This window comes from Molothrus ater, chromosome 2, assembly GCF_012460135.2.
Source record: "Molothrus ater isolate BHLD 08-10-18 breed brown headed cowbird chromosome 2, BPBGC_Mater_1.1, whole genome shotgun sequence".
NCBI lineage: Eukaryota > Metazoa > Chordata > Aves > Passeriformes > Icteridae > Molothrus > Molothrus ater.
Genome location: NC_050479.2, coordinates 28833771 through 28859366, shown reverse-complemented (window position 1 = coordinate 28859366; position 25596 = coordinate 28833771). Strand labels below are relative to the sequence as shown.

Here is a 25596-nt window from a genome sequence, read left to right as displayed (position 1 = left end):
CACATCTCAGTAGAGTCCTCAACAGAAACATAACCCTGGAGGTCTGCTCAGGGATGCAGTAATGTGGGTACCAGGGCAGCAGTTGTTCCTAGATGTGGGAAGTGAGGTGTGCAGAAGCTTCATTTTTGTGCCCATCCCTGTGCCCATCCCTGTGCTGTGGGGCCAGACAATGCTGTGCTCAGGCATTAAGGAGCATGGAGTCTGTTTTCCTTCATGCACCTGAAAAGGTTTGCCCATTGGCACCATTCTCCACAAGGCATCAGGGGGCATTAATGGGTTTTATAGACCTAAACCCCAAATGTATCCAAAGGAAATGCAGCAAGCTGCCAATCTCAGTGAAAAGGCAACACCCTTCTTTTTCGTGCATGTCAGAGACCCGAAATTGGTTTTGCAGGAAGGAAGCTGAAGGAGGTGAGTGGCAGAGTGAAGCTGCCATGTCCGTGGTTAAAGGCTGGCTAACATTCCTTTGCCTACAGCCTTCTCCATTGCATCACTCGTGATTTTCCACAGGCATCTGTCCAGCCGCAGCCAGCTGAGTTTTGCCTCTTACCATGTGCTTCTCCCCTGTAAGTACAGCAATTCCCACAGGAGCCGTTCCTACTGCCTGCTTCTAATGACTCTGTTTCTCTCCCGCTAGCAGGCGATGCTCCCGGCGCTGCGGAGCCGGGCTGGGGGCGCTGGGAGCGCTGGATGCGCTGGATGTGCTGGATGCGCTGGGAGCGCTGGGATCCGCTAAATGCGCTTGGAGCGCTGGGAGCGCGGGATGCCCTGGGTGTGCTGGGAGCGCTGGGTGCTCTGGGTGCGCTGGGAGCGCTGGGAGCGCTGGGATGCGCTGGGATGCGCTGAGTGTGCTGGGTGTGCTGGGAGCGCTGGATGCTCTGGGTGTGCTGGGTGCGCTGGGAGCGCTGGATACGCTGGATGCGCTGGGAGGGCTGGGATGCGCTAAATGCGCTGGGATGCGCTGGGAGCGCTGGGTGCGCTGGGAGGGCTGGGATGCGCTAAATGCGCTGGGATGCGCTGGGAGCGCTGGGTGCGCTGGGAGGGCTGGGATGCGCTAAATGCGCTGGGTGCGCTGGATGCTGCCGGCGCCGCCCGCGCTGCTCCGCGGCCCGAGCATCCCACCCCGCAGCTCCTGCATCCTGCTCGCTCAGTCACTTCGGCAGATGTGCATGATTAATGGATTATTTACCTTTTGCTGCCTGATTATTATTTTTCTGCCTTCTAACCTTTCCACTTTTACAAATATATTTTGACTTTGAAATTCTGGGGATTCCACTTATAACCTTTATGTTTATTGGTGAAGTAGCTATTATTAGACTGTTTTTCCTGTTCTTTCTAATTCTGAAATTTAATTATATTTTTCCTTCTGCCTTGTCATACAGGTGCAGTAATTAAATGGCATTAAATCTGTTTCATGATCACTAAGTAGGCTCGTTATTGTCCTTTTTGTATATATTTTAAAGTTGTAAATAAGTCATTTTTCTAGTGAATCTGCGTGGTGTAACTTTGTCATCTCACTGAGACAGTGATGCTGTGGTTGTGCACAAAGACATCATGAGTCAGGTACAGTCCCTGTCCCTTCCCAGCCACCAGCACAGAGAGGTCAGGGTGACAGGAGAATCACTGTGTTTGAGAGTGCAGCCCAAGGCCTGCAGATGGATGAGCCGAGGGGAAAAGAGGAGACAAAGAGGGAAGAGATTTCATTTGGCTGTTTGGACCACCCTTCTCAGTGCCCTGGTGGCATAGGTGTGTGCCTCCAGTCCAGAAGGTAGTCCTAAAAGCTGAGCAGGCACTGAGGGAACCTTCTTTTTCCCCTGCCTTCTTTTCTTTTCTTTTCTTTTCTTTTCTTTTCTTTTCTTTTCTTTTCTTTTCTTTTCTTTTCTTTTCTTTTCTTTTCTTTTCTTTTCTTTTCTTTTCTTTTTTCTTTTCTTTTCTTTTCTTTTCTTTTCTTTTCTTTTCTTTTCTTTTCTTTTCTTTTCTTTTCTTTTCTTTTCTTTTCTTTTCTTTTCTTTCTTTTCTTTTCTTTTCTTTTCTTTTCTTTTCTTTCTTTCTCCTTTCCTTTCCTTTCCTTTCCTTTCCTTTCCTTTCCTTTCCTTTCCTTTCCTTTCCTTTCCTTTCCTTTCCTTTCCTTTCCTTTCCTTTCCTTTCCTTTCCTTTCCTTTCCTTTCCTTTCCTTTCCTTTCCTTTCCTTTCCTTTCCTTTCCTTTCCTTTCCTTTCCTTTCCTTTCCTTTCCTTTCCTTTCCTTTCCTTTCCTTTTTTTCTTTCTCTTGCTCTGTTGTGGCTGTTCTCCTCTATTCTCTTCTTAAAAAACATCCTGAATTGTGCTGAGCCTTAAATAATAAATGTAACTACTTAAAGCACTGACAACTGTTCAGGTACAAGTTAATTTTTAAACTCAGACTTGTAAGCTCAGGGCACTTGGATGAGACCCCTGACATTTTCTGTGAGCATGGAGTTTTTTCAGAGTTACTAAAGTGCTGTTGATGGGAGAATGTAATGTGACCTTTTTCTAAAACACTATTTAAGGGGTGAAACACTATATTGTTGCAGTGTGCATAATTTCAGAAAGGCTGAATTAATCAACTTTGTGCGTTGGCTGTGCAGGAATGGAACTTGCATTATTACAAGACCACACACTTTAAAATATGGTAGTGGAGACAGCAAATGGAATAGAAATGCCCAAAAGGTGACTAGGGCAAGGAGCAGGGAGAAAGAAGAGGGGTTTCTTTCCAACCTAACTCCACAGTGTTAGAGCTCTTTTCCAGCTAAGGCTGGAAATTTATTTTCCATGATTATATGAGAGGAAAAATGTACTCATCTTTTGGGGCATGTATTCCGGTTTAAAATTTTCTGGTATGAATTCACAGAGAGTGACAAGCATGACCTGAATAAACATTGCCTCTGCATGGTACTTGGCTCCTTATGCTGTGAAATATAAAGCTGCCAGTCTTTTTTATTGTGTGGATTTGTTTGGTGACCTTCACTGGTGCCATCAGCACATGTTGCTCCTAAGGCCAGGTTGGGTCATTTGAAGGAGGAAACAGCTCAAGTGCACGAGTCATTGTCTGGGGCATCACCAAGTCAGCTGAATGCTGTGAGTCAATCTTTCTTTTTTCTATAATATTGTTATTTTTCTGCTCTAGGGTGTGTGGCAATAAAGTTGGTACCAATCTTTGATGCATCTCTTGGCCCCTGCACTTCAGGAAGAGCAGTGTGGGTACTGTAGATGTCTCCTTTTGGGTGCCCAGCCTCCCACCTGCTGCTGGGCCTGGCTCAAAAAAAACCTCCATTGGAAAAGGATGAGTAAAGGGCAGCCTTGGAACCAGCTGGTTTTGCTGCACAGCTTGGCCTGTTTGCCTCTGACTTTTGTGCTCACCACTGTGCTGGCGCTGCTTCTCTCCCCCCACAACACCCAGCATCTGCTGGGAGTAAAGTTATGCTGGAGAGGACTGGTTATACTGGCCAGGACTGGTTATACTGGTGAGAACTCCCACTTGTGCTGGTGCTGCCTGCTCTCTTTACATTGTGGCTATATCACCTACTGGAAAGTACAATCGTGAGAGCACAGTTTTAGAACCACCACTATCACTTCACAGGTAAGGCATGGCAGTATTCAAGGGGAAATGAGGCCATTTTCTACCTTGGGTACAGTTTTCTCTCCCTTAAATGTCACAAAGAACAGGAAGAAACTTTGTATATCAAGAGCATTCCCAGTGCTCTGACAGAAGGAGAACAGTTGTGTAAAACTATGGCAGGCAGTGATGCATAAAATAAGCATGTCAAAGCTGCTAGGTTTTTCATGATTTTCATTGCTGGCACTACCTGAACAAGGCATTATATGAGTTTTCTGGGATGGATCTGACCTGCTGCTGCAGGTAGCACACACCACTTAGGTGCTGGGTTGTGCAGCACTCGAGTACCTGGATAAGACATGATGTATAAATATGGACAGGGCTCATCTTTTGCTCCATGTCCCCCAGCCTACCCCCACCAGAGAGACTCGCTGTTTATTGTATGATGCAAGTCCACAGGCAGCAGGGCTGTCCCCTTGTCTTCCTCACCTCTGCAGAGCTGAAAGAATGTGACAGGACTCTTTTTGGCATTAAAACATCAAGTCAATGTATTAGATATTGCTTCCTTAGTAAAATCATTAAAGACGACATTTCACCATAGAGACTTCATTGAAGTAGTGGGTGTATGAAAGTGTATGAAAACATTTCAACACAAAAAGATATTGCTACCAAGTTAAGAGACCATGAATTGTTGTCTTAGAGCACAGCTTTGCTTTTATTTAATGCAACATTGTTTAATAAAATCAGGAATCTCTGTTTAGTTGTCCCTCATTTTTATCTTCTTGCGTTTTACTAAAGCCTAATATCAAAATGTGTGAAGCTGATACAAGACAGGAGGGAAAAGTCATTGAGGCCAGGCAGAGGGAGCACCCCAGGCAGGGCCCAGCCTGCAGTGCCCCAGGAGCCACACAGCTCTGCAGCAGGGAGGACATGGAACAACAAGGTGTGGCCATGTAAGGGAAGGTGGCCAGAGCCCACAGAAGCCTGGGGACAGAGCAGCCTGGCAGCCCCTGGAGCTGGAGGAGTGTGGCTCATTCCAAGGCAGTGAGAAGGGGCTGGGTGGAGGGAGCTCTGCAGTTTAGGAAGTCCTTGATGTTTGTTCTGCTTTGACAGAAGTCAAAACCTGTTTGACAAGACATGAGGTGGGGCATTTGCTTGCAAACCTCTAAAACTTCCTTCCTGCTCAACTCCTGAGCTTTTTCCATTTTAAAATTGTTCTGGTTCATGATTTCATGAGGCCTGGCTTTTGCGGTCAGAGTCCACTTGGTGCTTTTAAGGGCACTTGCTTTGAAGAAAGGCCCTGTCAGGTCTTCTCTTTGGCTGCCTTCAAATCTTGTCATGGCATGGCTTCAATCAAGAAAATCTTCCCCTTTTCCTGTCCACAGGGAGGAAAGTTATCAGCAGAAGTGATTATTTGTATGAAACACTGCACACTCTTGTGATTTGATATCAGGCATATGGGAAAAGCAAAAGTGTAGGGTATTGAGGCATTGATAATTAACAGCAGCTTAACAAGAGACTCCTCCCTCCTCTGGAATTGAGATTTCTTTGGTTTGTAGTTTTTAGTTTTGACCATCTGTGCTGGTTTTGGATGGGACAGAGTTGATATTTTTCACAGTGGCTGGTTTGGGTCTGTGTTTTGGGTTTGTGTTGAACACAGGGTTGGTAACATAGATGTTTTTGTTATTGGTGAGCAGGGCTTACACAGGGCTATGTGGGGCTTGGCTGCTGGTTGGGATTAAACCATGACACCAGCACAGCTGTATGGCCATTCACAGTACAGAGCCAGCCACTGTGAGGAGGAGTACTCCTGACAGACTGACTGGAGTATCTGGAGGGGATGTGCTGAGTGGCTGCTACCCAGAACAAGAGATTTCAGCAAGGTTTTGAAGCAGGAACACTAAAACTTCTGCTTGACAAATCAGCATGTCACAAAAGGCCACAGAGATGCTTTGAAATGAGATATGACAAGTTAAAACCTAAAGATGGATCAAAAAAGGACAGGAATGAAAACCTTCTTTTGCTTTGCAAATACAAATCCCCAGTGAATGACATCTTTTAAAAAAGCAGATACAAATCCATCCTGTACTCCTCCCTCCCCATCTTCAACTGCTTGTGATTCAAGTAGAAAAACCCCTACTTCTGTCACACTCTGGGAGCTTTCTGGCATGACACTGCAGAGTAACCTTGTATGTTAGAGGGACTAAAAGGATTGAAACATCTTTGCCTGCTGTCTGTGACTTTCAAACAGATATAAAGAACTTGCATTTTATTTGAATATACTTTTCCAGGTTAGAGAGGCACAAAGTACATAATCTTGAAGCTGTCACCAGTAACTTGCTAATTTTTAGAAATCCCCTGCTTATTTAGTTTTTCTGTAACATTTGAAAAAAACAAAAGCAAAAACAAAACAAAGATCAAAAACAACAACAACAACAACAACAAACAAAACAAACAAAAAACCCAAAAAACCAAATCACAAAACAAACTAAACTATTTATTCAAGACAAATGTACCTTTTAGCCTTTCTTTAACAGAGAGTATTTTGGATGTTTAAACCACACATGCCTCTGGCAAAGACATGCCAAGAAGACACTTGGACCCCTGCCAATCTGGTTTCAAGCTTGTCGGCACTGGTTTAAAACAGGACAAGCAACCTGACACAGGATGACCCTGCATCAAGTTGGGCTTGGACAACACCATCTCCAAAGAACCCAACCAGCCTAGATTTTTCTAGGATTTCACTTGCATTGGGATGGCCAGGCCCCAGTCAATGCAAATACCATGTTGACAAGGTGGTCATGGGACAATATCTTCAGGGGGTTATTGGCAATTATAGGCATTGGTAATGATGTTCATGACTGCTATTGGATTTTGAGGCACTGTAATCAGCCTTGTTATCTACTGAAAACCTGCCATGTGTTCAGCCATCAGCTTTCTTCTGGCAGCCCTGGCCTCTCTGACCCTATGCTGTCCTGCAGCTACCGTTGTTGAGGTGAACTGGACCCTTGGGACTCATTTCTGCCTAAACTCAGCTGTACTCTATTGATTATTTGTCTTGGAAGGCGTTGCCATCTGGATGATTAGCATGGACCATTTTCTAACCAATGTCCAGAGGCAAAACTAGCTGAAACCCCACAGGGCTGGAGTCACGACTGGGTTTGGGGCTTAATGCTTTCTGTGTTACCTTTCCATGGATAGATGGATGGATGGATGGATGGATGGATGGATGGATGGATGGATGGATGGATGGATGGATGGATGGATGGGGCAATGCAAACCAGGGCTCTCCAGAGTGTATTTCCTGCTGGCTGAGCTAATAAACTCATGCTTGTTGTGTTAGTTTTTCATTCCTTCCAGCATCATGCTACACTCAATATTTGCATCCCAAACACCCTCTGTAAGAGCACCCTGAGCACCCACCAATGTTCCCACAGCCTTCACTTCAGCCAAAGGAACAAACTTTACCTGATGGGGCTGTAGAAACCTTGCCAAGGGATCACAGATCTGAATTTCAAAACAAGATCCCTTCCCTGAAGTTCCAACTGTGTTGGATTTTAGCTCCTCTGGATCCCCAGTTAAGCTGTGCACACAACCTGCCCTCAGCATCCAGGGAATGCCTGCAGCCTTGCCAGTGCTGGCACTGCCTGGCAGAGTGGGGCTGGAGAGCAGCTGAATTAGGCACACCTGCATGCCCTGAACACTCCTTTTCTGCACTTCTCCACTGCATTCCTCTCTCACTCCCCTCAGAGATCGCACCAGCTTCCCTGGCTTACCACAGACTCTTTACCAGCCCTCATAATCCATCCTTTCCTGGGGCTTCCTTGTCCTACAGAGCCACTGTGGTGGCTCTGGGCAGCAGCTGGTCCTTTGGGCCTGAAGCCAGGGCCATTAGTCCTGAGCAGTGAGGAGGAGGATGAGGAACACCAACACCTCTGCCTTATGCAGAGTATGTAAGCACCAGCCTAACTTCTACATGTCAGGGATCTGACCCCTCTGTCAGTCACCCTGATGAATCCTCTATTCATCAAGAGATAGTATTTTCCCTTCACTTGGACACTCACATTCCAGGGTTCATGTATCTATGAATCCATGACAAATGTAATTAAAAGATTTTATTTTATTAAAAATCGACATATTTATACATTTATACATTCCACATACTGCTGTGTATGTTCACCAGTATAACCACTAAGTCCAAAAGCCTTAATGGTACAAACTTCCATCTGAACAAATTTACTGCAGGGGAACTTCAATTTAGAAATCAATCATACATTACAGAATGTTATTAACTTTTCTTCTTTTTCCTTACAAAGTAGCAGCACATTTAACTACCAGTGTGTTCACAAGGCATAAGCCCCAAAGTGTTGTACAGCAAGAGAAAAATTAATTAGCTAATATAGGCAATAGGAAGAGAGCTCACAATGAAAATGTATTAGTTGCTGCCTGTTATGAACAGCAGGATGTTAATAAAACACTTAGAGCCATGCTGAATAGAGACTGCAGCAAATCAGGAAGAGTTATAAAATAAAAAATTACTTATTGGTAGAACTGTATAAAACAAAATATTTTTAATGTCATTCGAGACAGGAGTCCTGTGAAGAACAGATGTTGTTATAAAGACTCAGCAGTCAGGATAATGCTTGTGTGTTTAAACATGTAATAAAGTTCTAAGAAAACATACACTCCATCCCTACCACCACCTTTCCACAGCTCACATCAGTAGGGCTTCATGTGGCTGAATAATAAAGTGACATTTTACTGAAGACACATCTGCTCAGGAGTCCCCCAGACCTCTCAAGATTTGTACCCAGGTCAGTTAAGTGCTAGAAGAGTGACATTAATCAGGTAACAAAGGCTGGAAAGTTTTTGGAGACTGGGAGCAAGGGGAGCAAAGAGAGAAGTTCTCACTGTAACCTCCTGTACACACCTGAGCCGCCTCGGGATGGGCTGCCTGAACAAGTTCATAGGTATCTCTGGTGTGCTCTGTGTAGCAACCCTCAAAGGCTCCTTTTCCCCTGCCTTTGACAATATTACAAGAATACTGATCTCAATGGGACAACTTATCCACTTAAACAAAAGAAATGAAGATGTAACTGAATTCTTTCTCATGAATATACAGCTATGAATCTTATTTTGAGCAGAGTGCCAGATTCTGAGCAATTTTTTTTGTTAGGATTTTTCCTCTTATTGACTGAGAGAGAGAAAAACTGCATATGATGACAAACACACATCATAGGTAATTTTTACGTGAGGAAGTGTGGAGATATGAAAGTGTAGAGGAAAGTTTAACAAGTGCTTTTTGTATGTACCATCATCTGTAGCAGTGAATGGCTGAAAAAAAGTCAGAGCTGCAATATTTCAGTAACTAGAGGTTCCACGTTAGACAAACATGTCTTGATATCTGCAGAGGCATCAGTGTGAGAGACTAATCTCATTTATTATGTCCTGAATCACAGTCACAGTGTCACATTAAAAACAAATCTGCACTACTGTTTTGGTTTTGACACATACAAAGTTGGAGGAGACTCGTTGGAAAAAGTGAGGAAGATGAATTTCAAATAATTTACCAGCAGCTAAATTAAGGATAAATATTCTGGCAGAATCTCCACTCTCCAAGGGCAGGTCTTAGACTCCACATTCCTTAGCTGGAGATAAAAAGATCACATCAAGCTTTAACTCCCAAAAAGCATTTGCTTCCAAACTAGAAAAATGGTCAGAGAAATATTCCTCTTTCCTGCCTCTCCTCCTTCACAAATGCAGTCAGTAATTAATACCCAAATCTGGTTCCTTCCCTGTTCACTCCCTCTGTGCTGCTGCAGCCATAACTTACCAGAGTGGCAATGCTGGCCCAGGATTTGAGGTACATAAACCACGAACCACCAAACTGACAGTGCCAAAACAAAAGGATTGAACTCAGGTTCCCCAGAATGAAGCTCTCTTACCCAAGGGTGTTCAGTTGTCCCACCTAAGGAAATTTGAATGTCACCTTTCATAAATTTCCTGGTGACAAAGCCCAGAGTGCCACACAGCACTCTGATGTGGGCTGACATCTCCTCTGGTTGGGAATATTCCCAGTTGCTCACATGCTGGACACACACAGGAAGAACATCACCCACCTGCCACCTCCCTGCTGAGCTCTTGCTCTGCCTCAGCCTCACACTGGCTTTCTTTGCTTTTCCCTTTAGTTACCATGGGATTTCCATATTAATTCATTCATTCATATGAGTGCTAGCATAAAATTTAACAAAGCAACAGGTAACAATGTATCAATTCTTCCAGCCCACATTTTCAGGGGACTGGGTTTCAAAGAACTAGATGCCCCCAACTTAAATATTAATCACACTTTTGATTGCAAAAATGCTGGCTTTCATTGTTCTGGTTTCTGTATTTGTCCTGTATGTACAATTACTGGTTTTGCTGCATTTTAGCCAAAGTACATATCTGCAAAAAGATATTTACTATTAATAAAGAATTATTTAATCTTTTATAGACATACTTTTTCTTGTAAAAGGAACTGAGAACTTTCCTGAGGCCTGGAATGATATGATTTTTATTCCATTGCAGCAGTAATTTATCACTACTAAGTGGGTAAAATTACTCTAATCATGGAGAGGAGTCTGTTTTAGTACCTCCTTAGTAAAAAGGAAAAAAGAGCATACTCAGGATGCTGGCAGCCAAAGAAACTATTTCTTAAGAAATGCATGCTAGTGTACACAAAAGGTTTGTAGGGTCTTTGTAAAAATCACTTCCACTCTTATCAGCAAGTATTTTGAGGACAGGGGACTACAAATTTTTGTATACCATTACTGTCAGTTGTATACACAATGTTCAAAGCCATGGCTACAAGATACAAACTCTGCTTGTACCAGTGCCACAGCAGAATCACTCATGCCAGAACTGAGTCAGAAATGCCCACACGTGACTTCTTTTGAAGTGCGTCTCACTAAATGTGACTTGCATGTCTTAGTACAAAGCACTACAAAATTCCTTACTCGGGCTTTGAAAAATAAATAAAATTCAGCACAAGTTATACTTCCCTAATTTCAAAATTAGGAGAAAGATTCAAAGGTCTTCTGCTTCAAAGCAAAGTACTCCACACCTCGAGTACAGCTCTCGGACCCACAATGCAAGAAAGGTGTTGAACTGTTGGAAGAAGTCGAGGGTAAAGCCTCAGTGATGATCACAGGGCTGGAGCACCTCTCCTGTGCACACAGGCTGAGAGCTGGGGCTGTTCAGCCTGGAGAGAAGCTCTTGGACGACCTTACAGCACCTTCCAGAACCTGAAGGGAGACAGCAAGGGAGCTGAAGAGGGACTTTGTACAGATGCATGGAGTAATAGGGCAAAGGGGAATGGCCTTAAGCTGAAGGAGGGCAAACTTAGCTCAGATATCAGGAAGAAATTCTTTACTGTGAGTGTGGTGAGGCTCAGGCACAGGTTGCTCAGGGAAGCTGTAGAGAACCCATCCTTGGAAGTGTGCAAGGCCAGGCTGGATGAGGCCTTGAACAACCTGGACTAGTGGAAGGTACCCCTGCCTATGGCAGGTGGGTTGGAATAGATGGTCTTTAAGATCCCTTTCACCCCAAACCAGTGCCTGTTTCTGTGAGAAGAGATGGATATCTTCTTCCCCTGGATGAGGTCTGGCTGCCCCTTCTTGGAGGCAGCACTGCAACTAGAAGGCAGCTTCCTAAGCCAGCCTTTCTGTACAAGGAGGCTGCATCAGGACAACAGCAAATTTGTTTTACTGAGGCCCATGGTGTGACTCTGGGTGTCCTGTGTGGGGCCAGGACCTGGACTCCATGATCCTGATGCATCCCTTCCAACTCAGCTTATTCTGTGATTCTAGAAAGGACCAAGCAGATGGTCCATTTTGCTGAAAGCCTCCACTGATTTGGAATTCTGAAACAGGGAGCAGCCATACTAACTCAACTGCATGCAATCAGTAAGCCTGGTACTTATTAGAGCTTTACAGAATTCAAAGAAATACTTTCACTTTGCAGTACTTAAGTTTATTTAAAGTTGTCATTATTTAACCTCTCTTGGGGGAAGCTACATCTTTTAAATCAACTTTAAATTCGTTAAATAGCAATGTGAATACATATGAGGGCAGTTAAGTAAAGGGTTTGTGTTATTTGAAAAATTTTAGTTCACAGAATATTTAGTAGAATATAAAAACCCAGTACCCCTGTAGTGCACTTCTGTAGATTTCTTACAATTTTATAACTTCTCTCTGTGGTTTTGATTGCACAAAGTCATCCATAAGCACTAAAAACCTATTTTTGTAGAGTTCCAACCTGCCTAAGTTATGTTACAGCAAACACTTAGCACATCATCTGTACATTTATGTATCAGTTACATCTTAATCCTCCAAAGAAATGCTAGAATGATAAGATCAATTTATTCAACTGTATGTACAGCATATTTGCATATTAATAAATAAATCAGTATTAAAGTCAGGGTCTCTTCCCCCATATAAAAGTGACTACAAGTCTGACCAGACAAACTTTCTTTCTTTTTTCTTCCAAGCTCATCTGTGTGATTGAGGTTATTGGTTTCCACTCAGTACATTACAGTAACTGCAGGAGCAGAAACCTAACAGAACAGCACTTACATTTAAATTCCATATAGAAGGTGGATGGCAGGGCGGTACTAAAAAGTGCATCAAAAGCCAACATTTTGTAGAGCAAATAAATTGAAGTTGAGAATGTGATCCTGTGGAAGATAATCCAGCCCAAAAGAAGACATGCTGCAGCCAGCATTAAAATTGATGCACATCTCTGTCTTCGTTGTAAGCTGCACGATGCCAATCCTGTCCCATCACTCTTCAGGAATTCCAACTCCAATAAATGCCATCTTCCCCTCCACAAATTTATCAACACCACAGCCAGTGCAAAGTGACAATTCTTAAAATGACTGTTTGCCTTCACTCCGTAACATTCATCCTCCCTGTGAAGAAAAGGCTCCTTTTCTCTTAAGTGTTTACTCCTATTCACAGAAGAGCCCATATTTGCACCTCTTCATGTATGGTAGTGAATTTTCTATCTACATTCATTAGAAATCAAAAAGATAAGTAGCAGTATTTTATGTTTACTGGAAGTCTTCCCATTAGCCCAAAAACTAGCTGTCCACCTTGATTTATACTTAAAGTAGCTGCACTTTTTTTCTTTCCAGCCCACTTTCAATGGGGTATAAGTCATGGGAACTGTGGGAATATTTCAAGTCTGATTGCTGGAGCTGGGAGAGTGATGAGTCACATTGGAATTGAGATGTCTGTTTGCAGCACAGTGCGTGTGGGCCATAGTCCCATTGGGATATCTGACAAACACAGGCTCACAGAAAGGATTTTGGCACACCTGACAAACCTTTTTGTCTGAAAGAAGAATCGGGGCTCCTTTTTGTTTAACCTAAAAGAGAGGGGGGAAAAATTCCAAATGTGAATCTAACAAGAAAGGAAGGGAAATGATGGAGCATAATTGCAACTATACCAAATGGATAAAACAAAAACAATTTTAATAATCTGCTGTGAACTCTAAGCAACACTGTCCTAACTAGGAATAGAAGAAAGCTTTACAACTGAATTTACCATTAATAAAATCTACTAATAAGCTTCAATTAATACTAAGTGCTGGATAATTTTTTTAAACAAATTTTGACAGATGACACTGTAAAAAATTGAATTGGAAATTCTGGCAATCCCTCCTAGTGAAAGAAATGCTAACTGACACTTGTTAAAGTTTCTGCAAGAACTTTGTTAATCTGCAAATCCCAGACTCACTTCATATTCATCCCAGAAGCTCACCAAGGTTACTCCTATTTCAAGGCCCCGATTTTCCCTTTTGTTTTACAGAGAAAACATTCAATTAATTTTGAATCTAGTAGTCATGGCAAAAAAACCCCAAACCTAATAAATGCCAAAGACACGAAGACAGCTTTTGTACTAATTCTTCAAACTGCTTTTGATAACTGTATATCAAAGGACTCAACTGCAAAGCTTCAAAATGCTTTTATATTTAAAAACACCCCAGTAACCTACCTTCTCGTGCTTGTAGATTAAGTTTTCAGCTTGTGCTAACCCAAGTGCCACCTGAGTCATTCTTTTTGTGTGAATGCTTTGTCTCACTGCTCCAGCCAGGAATGGGGAGAGGAGCTGCACTGACCAGCTGTCAGGCACCACCTGCAAAACCAGACCTGCATCGAATTCCGCAGCGTGGTTATTGAGGAGATCCACGGCGGCCATGACGAGCGCGCAGTCCGAGGTGCCCGGGGTTAAATACACTGACAGCAGCAGGTGGAACAGCCTCCGCCTGTACTGCGAGTCTCTGCTCTCAGAGTTCCACATACAGTACTCCTCAGCAGCATGGAAGTCCTTCAACTCATGGACAAGGATATGCAAAGCCTTCTCGTGTTCTTCTAGTTTCCCATATAAAATTGCACTCTCCATATGAAGGTCTGTGCCCTGGATTTTGTCTGTTAAATGAGAAACAAGGCAATATTTGCTCAGTGGAGGAGACAACTGCTCCCTCTCCCAGCCAGTGCAACTGTAGAGAAGGCAGATGCTTGTGAGCACAGGAATGCTCAGATGTATGGAAACATCTCTGACAAAAGAGCACCACAAAATATGGGACAAAGAAATTATTAAACAGTAAGTGATCAAGCCATGGTCACTGACACCTTTTCAATTCTAGCAGACACTGCTACCGTGTACAATAAACTGTAAGATGAAGCTGCAATATTTTTAACCTCTGCTTCTCCCAATATTATAGGAGGTCATAGAATAAACTCCATAAAAGACAATAAAAATCCAATAGTACTTCCCATTAAGAAAAGGACACTACAAACCCTTAATCCAGTTTAAAGTTTAAGTGTCAGCAATAGGCAGGTAGAATGGCAAGTTCATCTGGCATTTCAAAATAAAGTAGAAAATAATTTAATTATTGTAAAGGTGATAAAGATTTGGCATAGGCCTATGCATGGAAAATACAATGTGTAAAATGCATGGAAATACAATGTTTTTCTCACCAAAATGTTTTGGTTATCAGGGGGGAACACACTAGCTTGCATTGATCTCACTTGCATGTAATGTAAGAATTGTCATGTAAGAAATCTTTTATTTTGAAGCACATGGATTTCAAGAGAATAATCCATTTTGTAACTCTTGCCTGGAAAAATTTGTTTAAAAACTGACTAAAAGATGAAAAAAACCAAGACTTTCAATGACTGTGCTCCATTTGTACAGTATCCATCACATAACATTTTGCTGCCTGAAAAGGCAAGGAAACATTAAACTTTGGTAAATTTATTTAGTTGCTACTCCCATAAATGTTGCAATTTTTATTTCCACTTACACTGGATTTTTTTCCCACTGAATTTCAAAAAATCATTTCACATCTTTCAGTTCAGTAACAAGTCACTTCCCTTTCATCCACTATTCCATCATTCTTCAGCCATAATCCTCCATACCAGAGAAGATTTACACACTTGGCTTGCTTAATTGCACTGTATGTTTTCATTCCAGTAGATGAAACATTATAAATTAACCATTATAAGCACTGACCAAGAAAAATACTTAGCTCAACTGTTGCTTGCCTAATGCCAACAGTAACATGTAAGTTGTACTTTTCACCTTAGAAGATGCTCATATTTTTATTTAACATGAACCCCAAAGCGAGTTTCAGGGTTATGGGTAACAAGTCCTTGGCAATTAGATTCCTTAAAGTTTCACTTCCATTCACTAGAAGCAAGCTGTTTAAAAAATAAAGTTGCAGGTCCCTCATTTGCAAAAGGTTGTCATGTCATCTCATGTCATGCAAAAGTTCCACACTCATCATTAAAAAGAAGGTGACTATCAAGAAAATTGTATGCAGGTATTTGTTCTGGCCAGTCGGTATTTTGTCTCTGGTGCAGTGGCAAACATACCATTGGAGCTATAGAGACCTAGGACAACACCAACGCACATGCTTTCTAAATTAACCTGTGTTTGTTAGAAATACAGCCTATCAAACAAAAGCACAGAGAAACTTTATATCTTTTAGTTTTCTATCCTTCAAAGGACTATTATTTTGTGTCCAGCTGGAAATCACATACAGCATTTAAAACCGACAACATGCAACGTACCTAAAATAAAGCGAATTCTATAAAGATCAGATTTCTGAAGCAGACTGCGAAGTTTCAACAGCAGCTCGGTTGTTTCTGTACAATTATCTGTGGTCACAGATTTTAGCTGAATTATTGCCTCCAAGTACAAGACAGCTAGATGAGTATGGTACTTCTCTTTCTACAGATGAATAGAACAATGTTAGCTCAGTTTACAAATCTCTTGGCCCCAGCAATAACAGTGATGAATATTTACTTAATGGCATAGAAATGTGTTTTAACTTATTTAATTTGAATTATTGACGAAGTTTTTTGTCCATACAGATAGACAACTTAATTCAGAGCAGCCTCACAAACTACATTGTAAATACAGGATTCCTCATATTCAGGTATGTTCTTTAACCTTTTCTATTTCTGCAATAAAATCTGACAAAGCCACCAGAGATAGAAAAGCACTCTAAAGGCACAGTGCTTTTTTTGTTATCCACTATCCAATATTCATCAAAATAAGCTGATGATTTGACTGTTTAAAACATTCTCACTAAATCATTCACAATAATCTAGTAATTTTTAAACATCAAATTGATTTATAATCTAGCTTTTACTAGCAGGTAGATTTAATTGTAAAGTATTTTCACAAATATTTTACAAGGCACTGTGTTTAACTCAAAAAGTTTGTTTGGAAATATCCATGACATCAGAGATAAGTACATTCATCAGCCATGGTGTAACACACCTGCAACACCAATAAGGGAAAACCACTAATCTGATGTGCATTTGAAGAATGTGAATTAATGCACTAATCATCAGCTCTGCAGAGTTCTTTCAGTGTTCATTTCCTTGCTTTATTTCTGGGTTAAAGAACTTCTCTTGTGCTTAAAATGTTTCATAGCCAAATACAACATTTGGCTGCTTTTCTATTGAGCTAAAGCCCCCGAAAGTGTAATACACTGTCACTTAGGACTTGTGAATGCATCTTTTGGGCATTCAGCATCAAGAGTGGTTTGGAATTCTAGTGAGGGGTGCATGGTTTAATTCGATTAATTGTTCAAATCACTCTAAAAAGACAGAATAAAACATTTTCATTTGTAAAACATTGAATCAGCAATTTTAATATATTGCTGTCACAATGCAATAGGATCAACCTGTTGCTGATCATTTTCTATGATCTTGCTAGAAGAAAATTTGAGCCTCATCAAGTGAGTGAAATAAAGTATGCAATAACCAGATGTAACCCCTCAGGGTTACATCTGGTTATTGCATACTTTATGTCTGAGAGGACATAAGCAATTATTTTGCTATCACAAGCACTGAAAAATTCAAAATAGTGAAGGTATCCACTCCTCATCTTTTACTTTAATCTTAAAAAGACTCCTACCCTGCTCTGAGTACACTTGAAGGACTTTATATTAAGCCTATTTCTTCCAAACATTGCCTATTTTCAGCCTTGTTGATCATAACCTGCATTCTGAATCCTATTCCTACTTTTAGCATTCTCACATAACTCACCTGTATTTTTCTTTCCAGTACTAGATGTTCTAGATATTTGACACGTGCTTTAGGATATTTGTTAAGGCAACTGATGATATCATCTGGATTAATGCTGTTTTTCTCCTGTTCTTCCAAAGGCCTTTTAGTGAAAATCTGTACACCAACCTAGAAAGAGTTTATTGCATTTAGGAACTCAATGGCAATTATATTATTAAATGAATATTTAAAATGAAAAAGGAATAGCACTATTGTTAATACATTGTTCAGGAAGATAAACACAAAACCTTGCTCAGCACCACAGGATTCACTACCCTGTGCTTATCTTGATCTCACTCACTCCTATCTGCATACCTCAATTTGTAGTGTATACACTGTCCAGCCTATAAGCCTTGGCCTGGGCACAACTTCCACAAGAAATATTGAATGGATTTGCACAATAGAATAAGAGACTTCAGCCTTTGTAGCAGGATAGCTCAAATTAGAGACCAGAATGCTCTAAGCCTTTTCACATGTGATGATATAGACAGAGCAAGAGACTTCTGTAATTACCAAACCAAAAGCTTAGAAATCTGCCACTGCACAAATAGCTATGCTTAAATTAATATAAATCAGGGAGTGACAAGTTCCAACAGCACAGACTGTCTGATACAGCACCAAACATCACACTTTTTTTTTCTTATTTTGGCAGATTAAGTTAATTCTTCTAGCAATGAAATCTTGTCTTGAATGGAGGCTATTTATTTCATGTCTTGGTGTACACAGATACCACCCATCATCTTTAAAACAAGAGGCAGCAGCAACAGTTGACCTGCCAGGTGATTTATTTATTATAAGATTCAAAAATTATCTTACTTAAATGAAGAAAACAGAAGACATGCTGGATTTTTAATGCTCTAAACTTTGTTTTCAGAATAAAAACAGGCAATTATCACTAGCACTTGCTAATAGAGGGACTTGGATGAATTGAGAAACCTGCAAGTTTTCTCCTGATGATCACTATTTAACTGGCGTTAAATATTCTGCACAAGGTCCAATCAGGTATCAAGAAAATCCAACATTAAGGAAAACCCAAACACCACTGCAGGGAAATACTGATATTCTGTTAAAAGTGTATCAATCACAAACCTCTTCATTTTTTTGTAAAATCCATTCAGAGTACTTCCACACTAGCTCTTGGTCTGAGCAGAATGTAAGGAAGTCTACTATGTAGTCATAGAGATCTGACCGTGTAGAATCTTGAATGTCTCCATCAACTATTTTCACCCATAACTGCAACAAAAACACATATTAAAGTGCTTAAAACATGTATTAGCTCTTCCAGCTCAAAATTCATGTCAGCTATTAAAAGACTTAGTCCAAGAGTTGTGGAATTAGAAAGAGTTGACAAGAACACCAATTGCAAGCAACATTGCTGGTCACCCGCTTTTGCCACCACACCCTTCTCTTGCATCTGGCACATTCACCCACCTCAGACCCCATATCATGTGGGCTCATTCTGAGAGTGACTAAAGGAGGTACACTAATCACAAAGAAAGCTTTGATAAAAAGTCCTTTTCTCCAACACATGGTATATTTTTCATGTGTTCTGTGTGTGCAAGATGAAAAGCAAATTATACAAGCAATTTAGAAGAAAAGCTGGTGTTCTGCTTTTCTCTCGTTTTGACTGAAGAACTACAAGTACCAGGTGATTTAATTTTTACATACATTATAATTGGAATTAAAATGTGCTACACCTAGCTACACCAGTTTACCAATAATCCTTGTTTTTTGCAGCATCGAAATTCTTCCAAGATTTCTTGCACATGACAGATATGTTTTTGTTGCCCTTACCTGTTTTCTTTTCAGGCTATTCTTACTATTTCTATAACTGACCTGAATGCATTTGATCGGGTTACTGTGTTTAATGTGCTCAAAAAGCTGCACAATAAGGCAAACTTAATATACTGGATATGGTCTGAGACACATCAAGAACATTCTAATTTCTCTAGGTGGAGTTTTGCAGACACAAAGAACAGGATTATTTAACCTGCAGTGTACAGGCCACTGCTAGTATTAGTGACATCAGATGGAAGGTCCCCAAAGGGATTACTAACCCATCTGAAACCCACAGATCTTGCAGAATGTGTTCACTCTTCCTCACCAGGTAAGCAAATAACCCTCAGTTGCTGTCTATGTCTGCTATGAGAATACAATGCTGTTTTGCTGTGTGTATACAGATCAATCAGCACAGGGCATGCTGCTTGGTCCCAATAAATATATTTTAAAGTGATTGCTTGATTATTTTAGCACTTTTGTCCATCTTTTAGGAGTATAAACATATGTTCTGGTATGTACAGTTTTGCTTTAACAAGATCATACAAGCATCTAAGTAGCTGTCAACTTCAGTAAGCTCTTCAGACTTTTCATATCTAGCATATTAATTTATTCAAGGAAGTCTTAGTGTAAGTTTCAAGTTTCTTATAAACACACATCACAACTTCTCAAATAGATAAATTAAGACCTCAGATTTTTATCTCAGAACTAAAACAGTATTTTGGAATGGATTTCAGGTGACACAAAAAGCTTTAGTCTAACCTGAAGTGCTGCAGCATCCTGACCATTGTAGTGATACAGGAGACCAAGTGCAAAATACCTGTAAAGAAAGAGAAGATAATATTAAAACTGCTAGAACTTTCCCACTAATTTCATTATGACTTATTAGCACAGATTGCAACAAATAATGGCTTACAATGACATGTACATGGCCATGTCTACACTTCAACAAGACTCTGTAGGCTGTTGTTATGAATCAAAGGAGAGAAGTTCTGCCCTAAAAGTGTGTCTCCATCATTCCTGTCCCCAAGACAGTTTGTAGTTACTAGATCCAAACTACACCAAGTATGTGCCCAATGCTATTCTGTCAATTTAATGTACAGACATTACACACACCTCCAAGAACTATTGCTCCAATAGTTCATCAGTTGTCATTAAATCATATTTTATTATGTGTTTATTTAAAACTCTGTTTTACTGTCAGAAATGCTTTTCTTTACTGTGTCATGGAGTCAGGTCAGGCAAAGAAGAGCTTTGTACAGTGCAAATTCATTCAATGAATGAATGAATGCATGAATTCATTCAAATCACACTTGTAAAGGTATGTCTTGTAAACAACACTTACCAAAAGGTTTTAACAAAACCCCTAAAATAAATGAAATCACCCCAAATATAACCATAATTAAAGACTCTTCCTCACCAATATAGTTGCTACTACTGCACCAGACAGTTTAAAGCTAAAGAAATGAAAACCAAAATAGACATACTATATAAGGCTGGAGTTTGTATTTTACACATTTACTATCTAATGTTTCCTGCTTAATGATTAATTCTCTGCCTGCTGGCATTTCTGTTTTGAAGTCATTTGCAGTCATCTTAAGGAACCTCTTTTTGGTCAATCAGTGGAACATGGAAAGCTTGCAATTCAGAAGAAAGAGTTCTTTCCCTGAACAAGCAAGTACAATTTTAAAGCCGCTAACTGGTTAAAAGCTTTTACCTAAGGTAGTGCATGGTTTAGGGCATCTTTTCATTCTGTCTGTGTACAGCTACTGCAGCCATTCCACTCTTCCATTATCTCAAGGGCAAACATTTAACTTTTTTCTCCCAAACTTGCACCAGTTCTTTATTTTTGTGTTGGATACGGAAACTTTCACAGAGAATTCTGCATTTACCAGGATAAGACAATGCATTTCCTTTACCTTAGACTGTCAAGTAATCGGTTTTCACCGACAATTTTAAATGCTAACAATTAGCATTAATACTTAATTCAGACTGAGTTGTGTTTGGACAGGTGAAAGCACAGGAACTACAAGTGCTCAAACATATTGTTCGATAAGCCAAGAGCATCTAAGACAATTTTCCCTCTGATCTAGAAGGTGCAATAATAAAAAAATCCACTTACTTTTTGTGTTTTTCCAGCCAGGCAGCACTATCTGTTAAAAGACAGAAGTTCTCTGAAACTAGGAGATCCAGCAGGCTCTCATGATTTGCCTCTGCATACAGTTTGAGTAAAGCAGTGTCAATATCCTCCTTGTAGCCATTTGCAACCTCAGTGCTGCGGACTTCATTCAAGTAACTCATGAGGAATCGTTTGCATTTTGTCATCTTCTCCTGGTCCCCTTGGGTCAGCTGGTTCAGGTCGGCGTACTCGTGCAGAGGGGGATGAGACCGGATAAATGAAGAGGAAGTAGGCAACAGGAAGGGGTACAGAGAGATCAGCTCCCGGACATCAAGCTGGCCGCTTCTGCAATTACAGTGTCAAACTAGATGAAGCAAAAAGAAAGAAAAAGTATACATAGGCACAAAAAAAAATGTGTGCTAACATATGCTTAGTCAGGACACTAGCATGTAGGCAGTTTCTGGAATATTTTTTGCTATATCTTTAGGGGAGGGGCCATGTGGGTTTGCTGTCTGGAGGGGCCCCCTTTGGAGGTTTTCTCCCAAATTAGTTAAACCAGGACAAAAATGTCCTAGGGTGACATTATGATGCTTGTATCCCCAGTGGTCTGTTCTGTTTATGCTGGATGTTATGTCTGTGCCTTCAAGACTGGCTCTGAAAAATCAAATATTTGTTTTGTTATCAGCCTGCTCATTCCCCCACAGTCAGTGGGACACAGCAGCACACATAGTGCTACTTTTGCTTTTTGCTCTTGCTTTTGCTTGTGAGTTAGTTTATCTAGGCAGTTTGAATTTTCTTCTTCCTCCTCTACACACTGAAAGCTCTGAAAATTCTGAGACTGGCCAGCCTTTTGCTTTTAAGCTTCCACAGCTGTTCTCTGGCATAAACAAAAATCAGCTGAACAGCCCTACAGCAGTCCTAGGACTGCCCTAGACTTCATCCATACATTATGGGAGCTAGTCTTCTGTTGGCAAAAAAAAAAACCAAAAAACAAATGTGAACCCTTTCAGGCAAGCCACAAAGACAGTGTCAGTGTAATTCTGGGGAAAATAGCAACTTCCTGTACAAAACTAAAGCTTTCAGAATGTGTGTATGCATGATGAAAACATTTTCCCCAATCCCAAAAAGCACCAGATTTCTCACTTGGCTCTCTTCTTACAGACGTTCTGTAAACAAACCACGAATACTGATTATGCATCCATTTAACCAGTAAGTCTGATGTACAGGCAGAGGCCTTGGGTGTACATCTGTGGGGGCTCCCCTGGAGTGGCTTTTCCACTTCAGGTGTGAAGGACGCCCTACACTTTTATTCAGCAGCAAGATGTAACATAGATATGCCACATAAAACATTATTCTTTCAGCCTAGATTGAAATTCCTCAAGCTTTTAAAGAATGCATGTTGTGACAGAAGAATTTTTTTTTCCCCACATGGCAAACAATCCCTAATTTTTACAGCTAGAGGGAACCCTCTTTCCAGGCCTTGCTTTAGAAGAACAGCAAGCAAATATCCTAATGTTTTAAAATAAAATATCCTGATATCATAAAATATCAGGATATTTTATAATATTTTATTTCACTGTCAAAGTTTTTATTCAGAATTCACGTTTAAAAATTAACATTACTGAAGTGCAGGAAATATTGTTGCTGAAAAAAAAAATCAAAATGAACTTGACAGTTCTCTAAAAGAAGCCCTGTTTAGTTATTTTGTTGGAAATAGAACTTTTTAAAAATAATTCTTATCTACCTGGTGATCAGCCAACTCAAAGACTTTCTCTTCACAACTTTGATTGGAATGAATTCCAAAAAGAAACAAATGATAACACAGAATTAGAAAAGCAGCAGATTTCTACAGGCAATAAAGTGTGAAAGATCATCATAAATAGGCTCATCCCTTCACTACAGGCATGCCCCAGCATCGTTCACTTCTTGCCAGAGACACAATTCCAAAACCATCCAGGAAATATGAACTAGTAGGAGCCATCACCACGACAATCCCCATTTAGAACTTTGCTTTCAAGTTAACACAGTCCCTTGGCTACAAAAATCTATACCAGAAGAAGGAAATTCTGGGAGAAAGCAGCAACAGCAAATTTAACAGCAGCATCCTCTCTTCTAGAGCCTAGTGACTGCAAAGCACAGGAGTAGCAACACAGACAATAGAGAACCAAAACAGACAAAACTGGGGAGCCTTCCCTTGAAGAGAGGTATGAACAGCAGGTTTTCCCAATTCCTATAGAGAACTCCTACTGCCTAAAGCCCACCTCCACACTAGAAAAGACCCACCTCTAACAGAGGGTAAAGCATTCAGGTCTACTTCACAGATTTCTGCAGTTGAAATTTCTTTTAATCCTTCTTTTGGGATTTGGCTTTGAAATTCTTAGATCTACATTATGATAAGAGGCAGAATAACCCAGAAGTAGCAAGTTCTATCAGTGGCATGACCTGATGGTTCCAAGAATATTTGAATTTTCAGTAGGAACTTACCACAGTAACCTAACTGCAGTTCTAGCAACTGCAACTACTCTGAAATTTCAAGTCCTGAGATTAAATATATTATATGAGATTCATTACGCTAGAAAATGAATCCTATTTGAAGAAAGAGATTTTTTTTCCCCTCCAATCCAAACGAATCTTCCCTGATTTGTTTTAGAACAAAAGTCAACCCATAACTTGAATAACATCCACAGGCTGCTCAAAATTTGTGCAGAAAAAAGGAGTCTTAATGAACCTGGAGAAATTCAAATATAAACATCGATTCCCTTGCTAGCTATGCTGTCAAGTATCTGAAGATGGCCCTAAGCTTGAGTTGGAGACTCTGACCATTGAAACAGATGATGTTTAAAAATGTTATATTTAATATGCCACTTTTAGTAAGTTTAAAAACATTTTCCAACTCTTACAGCAGCTTCTGAGTCCTTCCATCTTACCACCCAAGTTTTCCTAGATAAGGAAGTAGTCAGCTACCTTACCTCTGACTTCACAAATTCTGGTCTCAATGATGATCTGTTTCCAAAAGAAGAATCCACTTTAAACTTTGGCTAGTCCAGAGCCTGGGCTGTGAATCACCTGGGGTTCTCTCAGCAGGTCTGACTCAAGTTTAGCTGTACAGTTTTCTCTCCCCACAGCAGTGGGAAGCAGCAATCAAGCAGCCTCCTTAAAAGCACAACATTATCCACAAGTTTCTTCAGAAAAATACCGAATACTAAATAATGACCCCACCTGCACAAATGGCTAACATTCAGCTCAAGGCTTATGGCCTCTGGGATTTGTGGATGTCTTGTGGATCTTTCCATCACATCTGGACAAAACTGTTTTAGAGTAGTTACAAAGGATCTCATCTCTTGAAAAACACATCTGAGCCTTCAGCTTCTAGCATTTCAGGCTCAGCAAAACACAGATCACACAGCAGAAAACAAACTCTTGAGACATCAGTGTTGTGAGGCAACTTCCCTTTGAGCAATTCTGCATTAATTCTCTTCAGGCTTCATATATATAAACAATGCAACAAGAAGAATCTACAAGTTTTCAGGAAACTTAGGCCTAAATTCAGACCCTTATATCTACAGGTATCAGAGATGCCAAAGAAGCGTACAGTGGTAACTGTTTTACCTAAATCCCACTGGCTGTATTGGAAGCTTATATTCTTGAATTACATTTAAGATGCAAACCCCACATCATTCTTACTTTTTATTTCTCCAAGTACAAGTACCAGCAATTTTTTTAACCTTTTCAGTGTAGAAGAGACTTATAGGTTTTCCAAGGTGAGAAATACTGTGCAAAGAGTGAACATTTTTATTTGTTAGAAAGAGTAAAGTTTAGAAAAATTCCAGTATCCAGTGGGTCAGAAGGCAAGCAATATCTAACCAGTAAACACTGAAGAGAACTGGTTTCCCTATGACAGCTACCAAACATGGTAGCTGTAAGGCATGGAAAATTCAGCAAATGACCTCCTATAAAGCACTGTTTGGTATAACCCTAATGATAGCAACATGAAATATCATAACTATAAATCACAACTATGTAACACAATCACAATTCTGTTACTGCTTATAACAGAATTTGTTAGACCAAAGAAGCCCTACTGTTACTTCTCACTCAGTTTTAAGGCTAATGAATCCAGCTCAAGAAAATTATCCCCCTTATGTTGAACTATTTGAATTTCAATAAAGCTACCACATGCTTCCTTTTTGTCAACCTTCTTCAGTATTCAGAAGCATCAGCATTAACTAGGAAGAACTTGGCAAATTATTCCTATTAAAAGTTCCAGTCTTTAAGAACTATGAACTTATGCATAAGATACAACTGTTTCTTGACAAGGTTGTCCAAGAAGGGTAATAATGCAAGAAAATGAAGATCTTTAAGCCAATATAATTCCCCCAGCTAAGCTGTAACTGTCAAATATTGTCCAAGTAGTGAGACCATCTCACTTCATATTTAGCTAGAAGCAGGCCCACATATCACACCAAGATCTCTGAGATACTGCTGCTACCCTATTTCACTGCTTAAC

General features: G+C 40.4%; 1 protein-coding gene across 3 annotated transcripts in view; it reads right to left on the bottom strand.

Annotated features, from left to right (window-relative positions):
- Positions 1–7673: 7673 nt before the first annotated feature.
- Positions 7674–25596, bottom strand: part of TGFBRAP1 (transforming growth factor beta receptor associated protein 1) — a 36917-nt gene continuing 18994 nt past the window's right edge. For all 3 annotated transcript variants that reach the window (XM_036380050.2, XM_036380061.2, XM_036380071.2), the window contains exons 6-12: positions 21093–21434; positions 19733–19790; positions 18284–18427; positions 17177–17323; positions 15689–15848; positions 13608–14041; positions 7674–12978 (exon numbers count right to left, since the gene is read on the bottom strand). In XM_036380050.2, coding sequence (XP_036235943.1) covers positions 12790–12978; positions 13608–14041; positions 15689–15848; positions 17177–17323; positions 18284–18427; positions 19733–19790; positions 21093–21434 — 1474 coding nt within the window. In that variant the 3' untranslated portion in view covers positions 7674–12789. The remainder of the gene's footprint in view (positions 12979–13607; positions 14042–15688; positions 15849–17176; positions 17324–18283; positions 18428–19732; positions 19791–21092; positions 21435–25596) is intronic.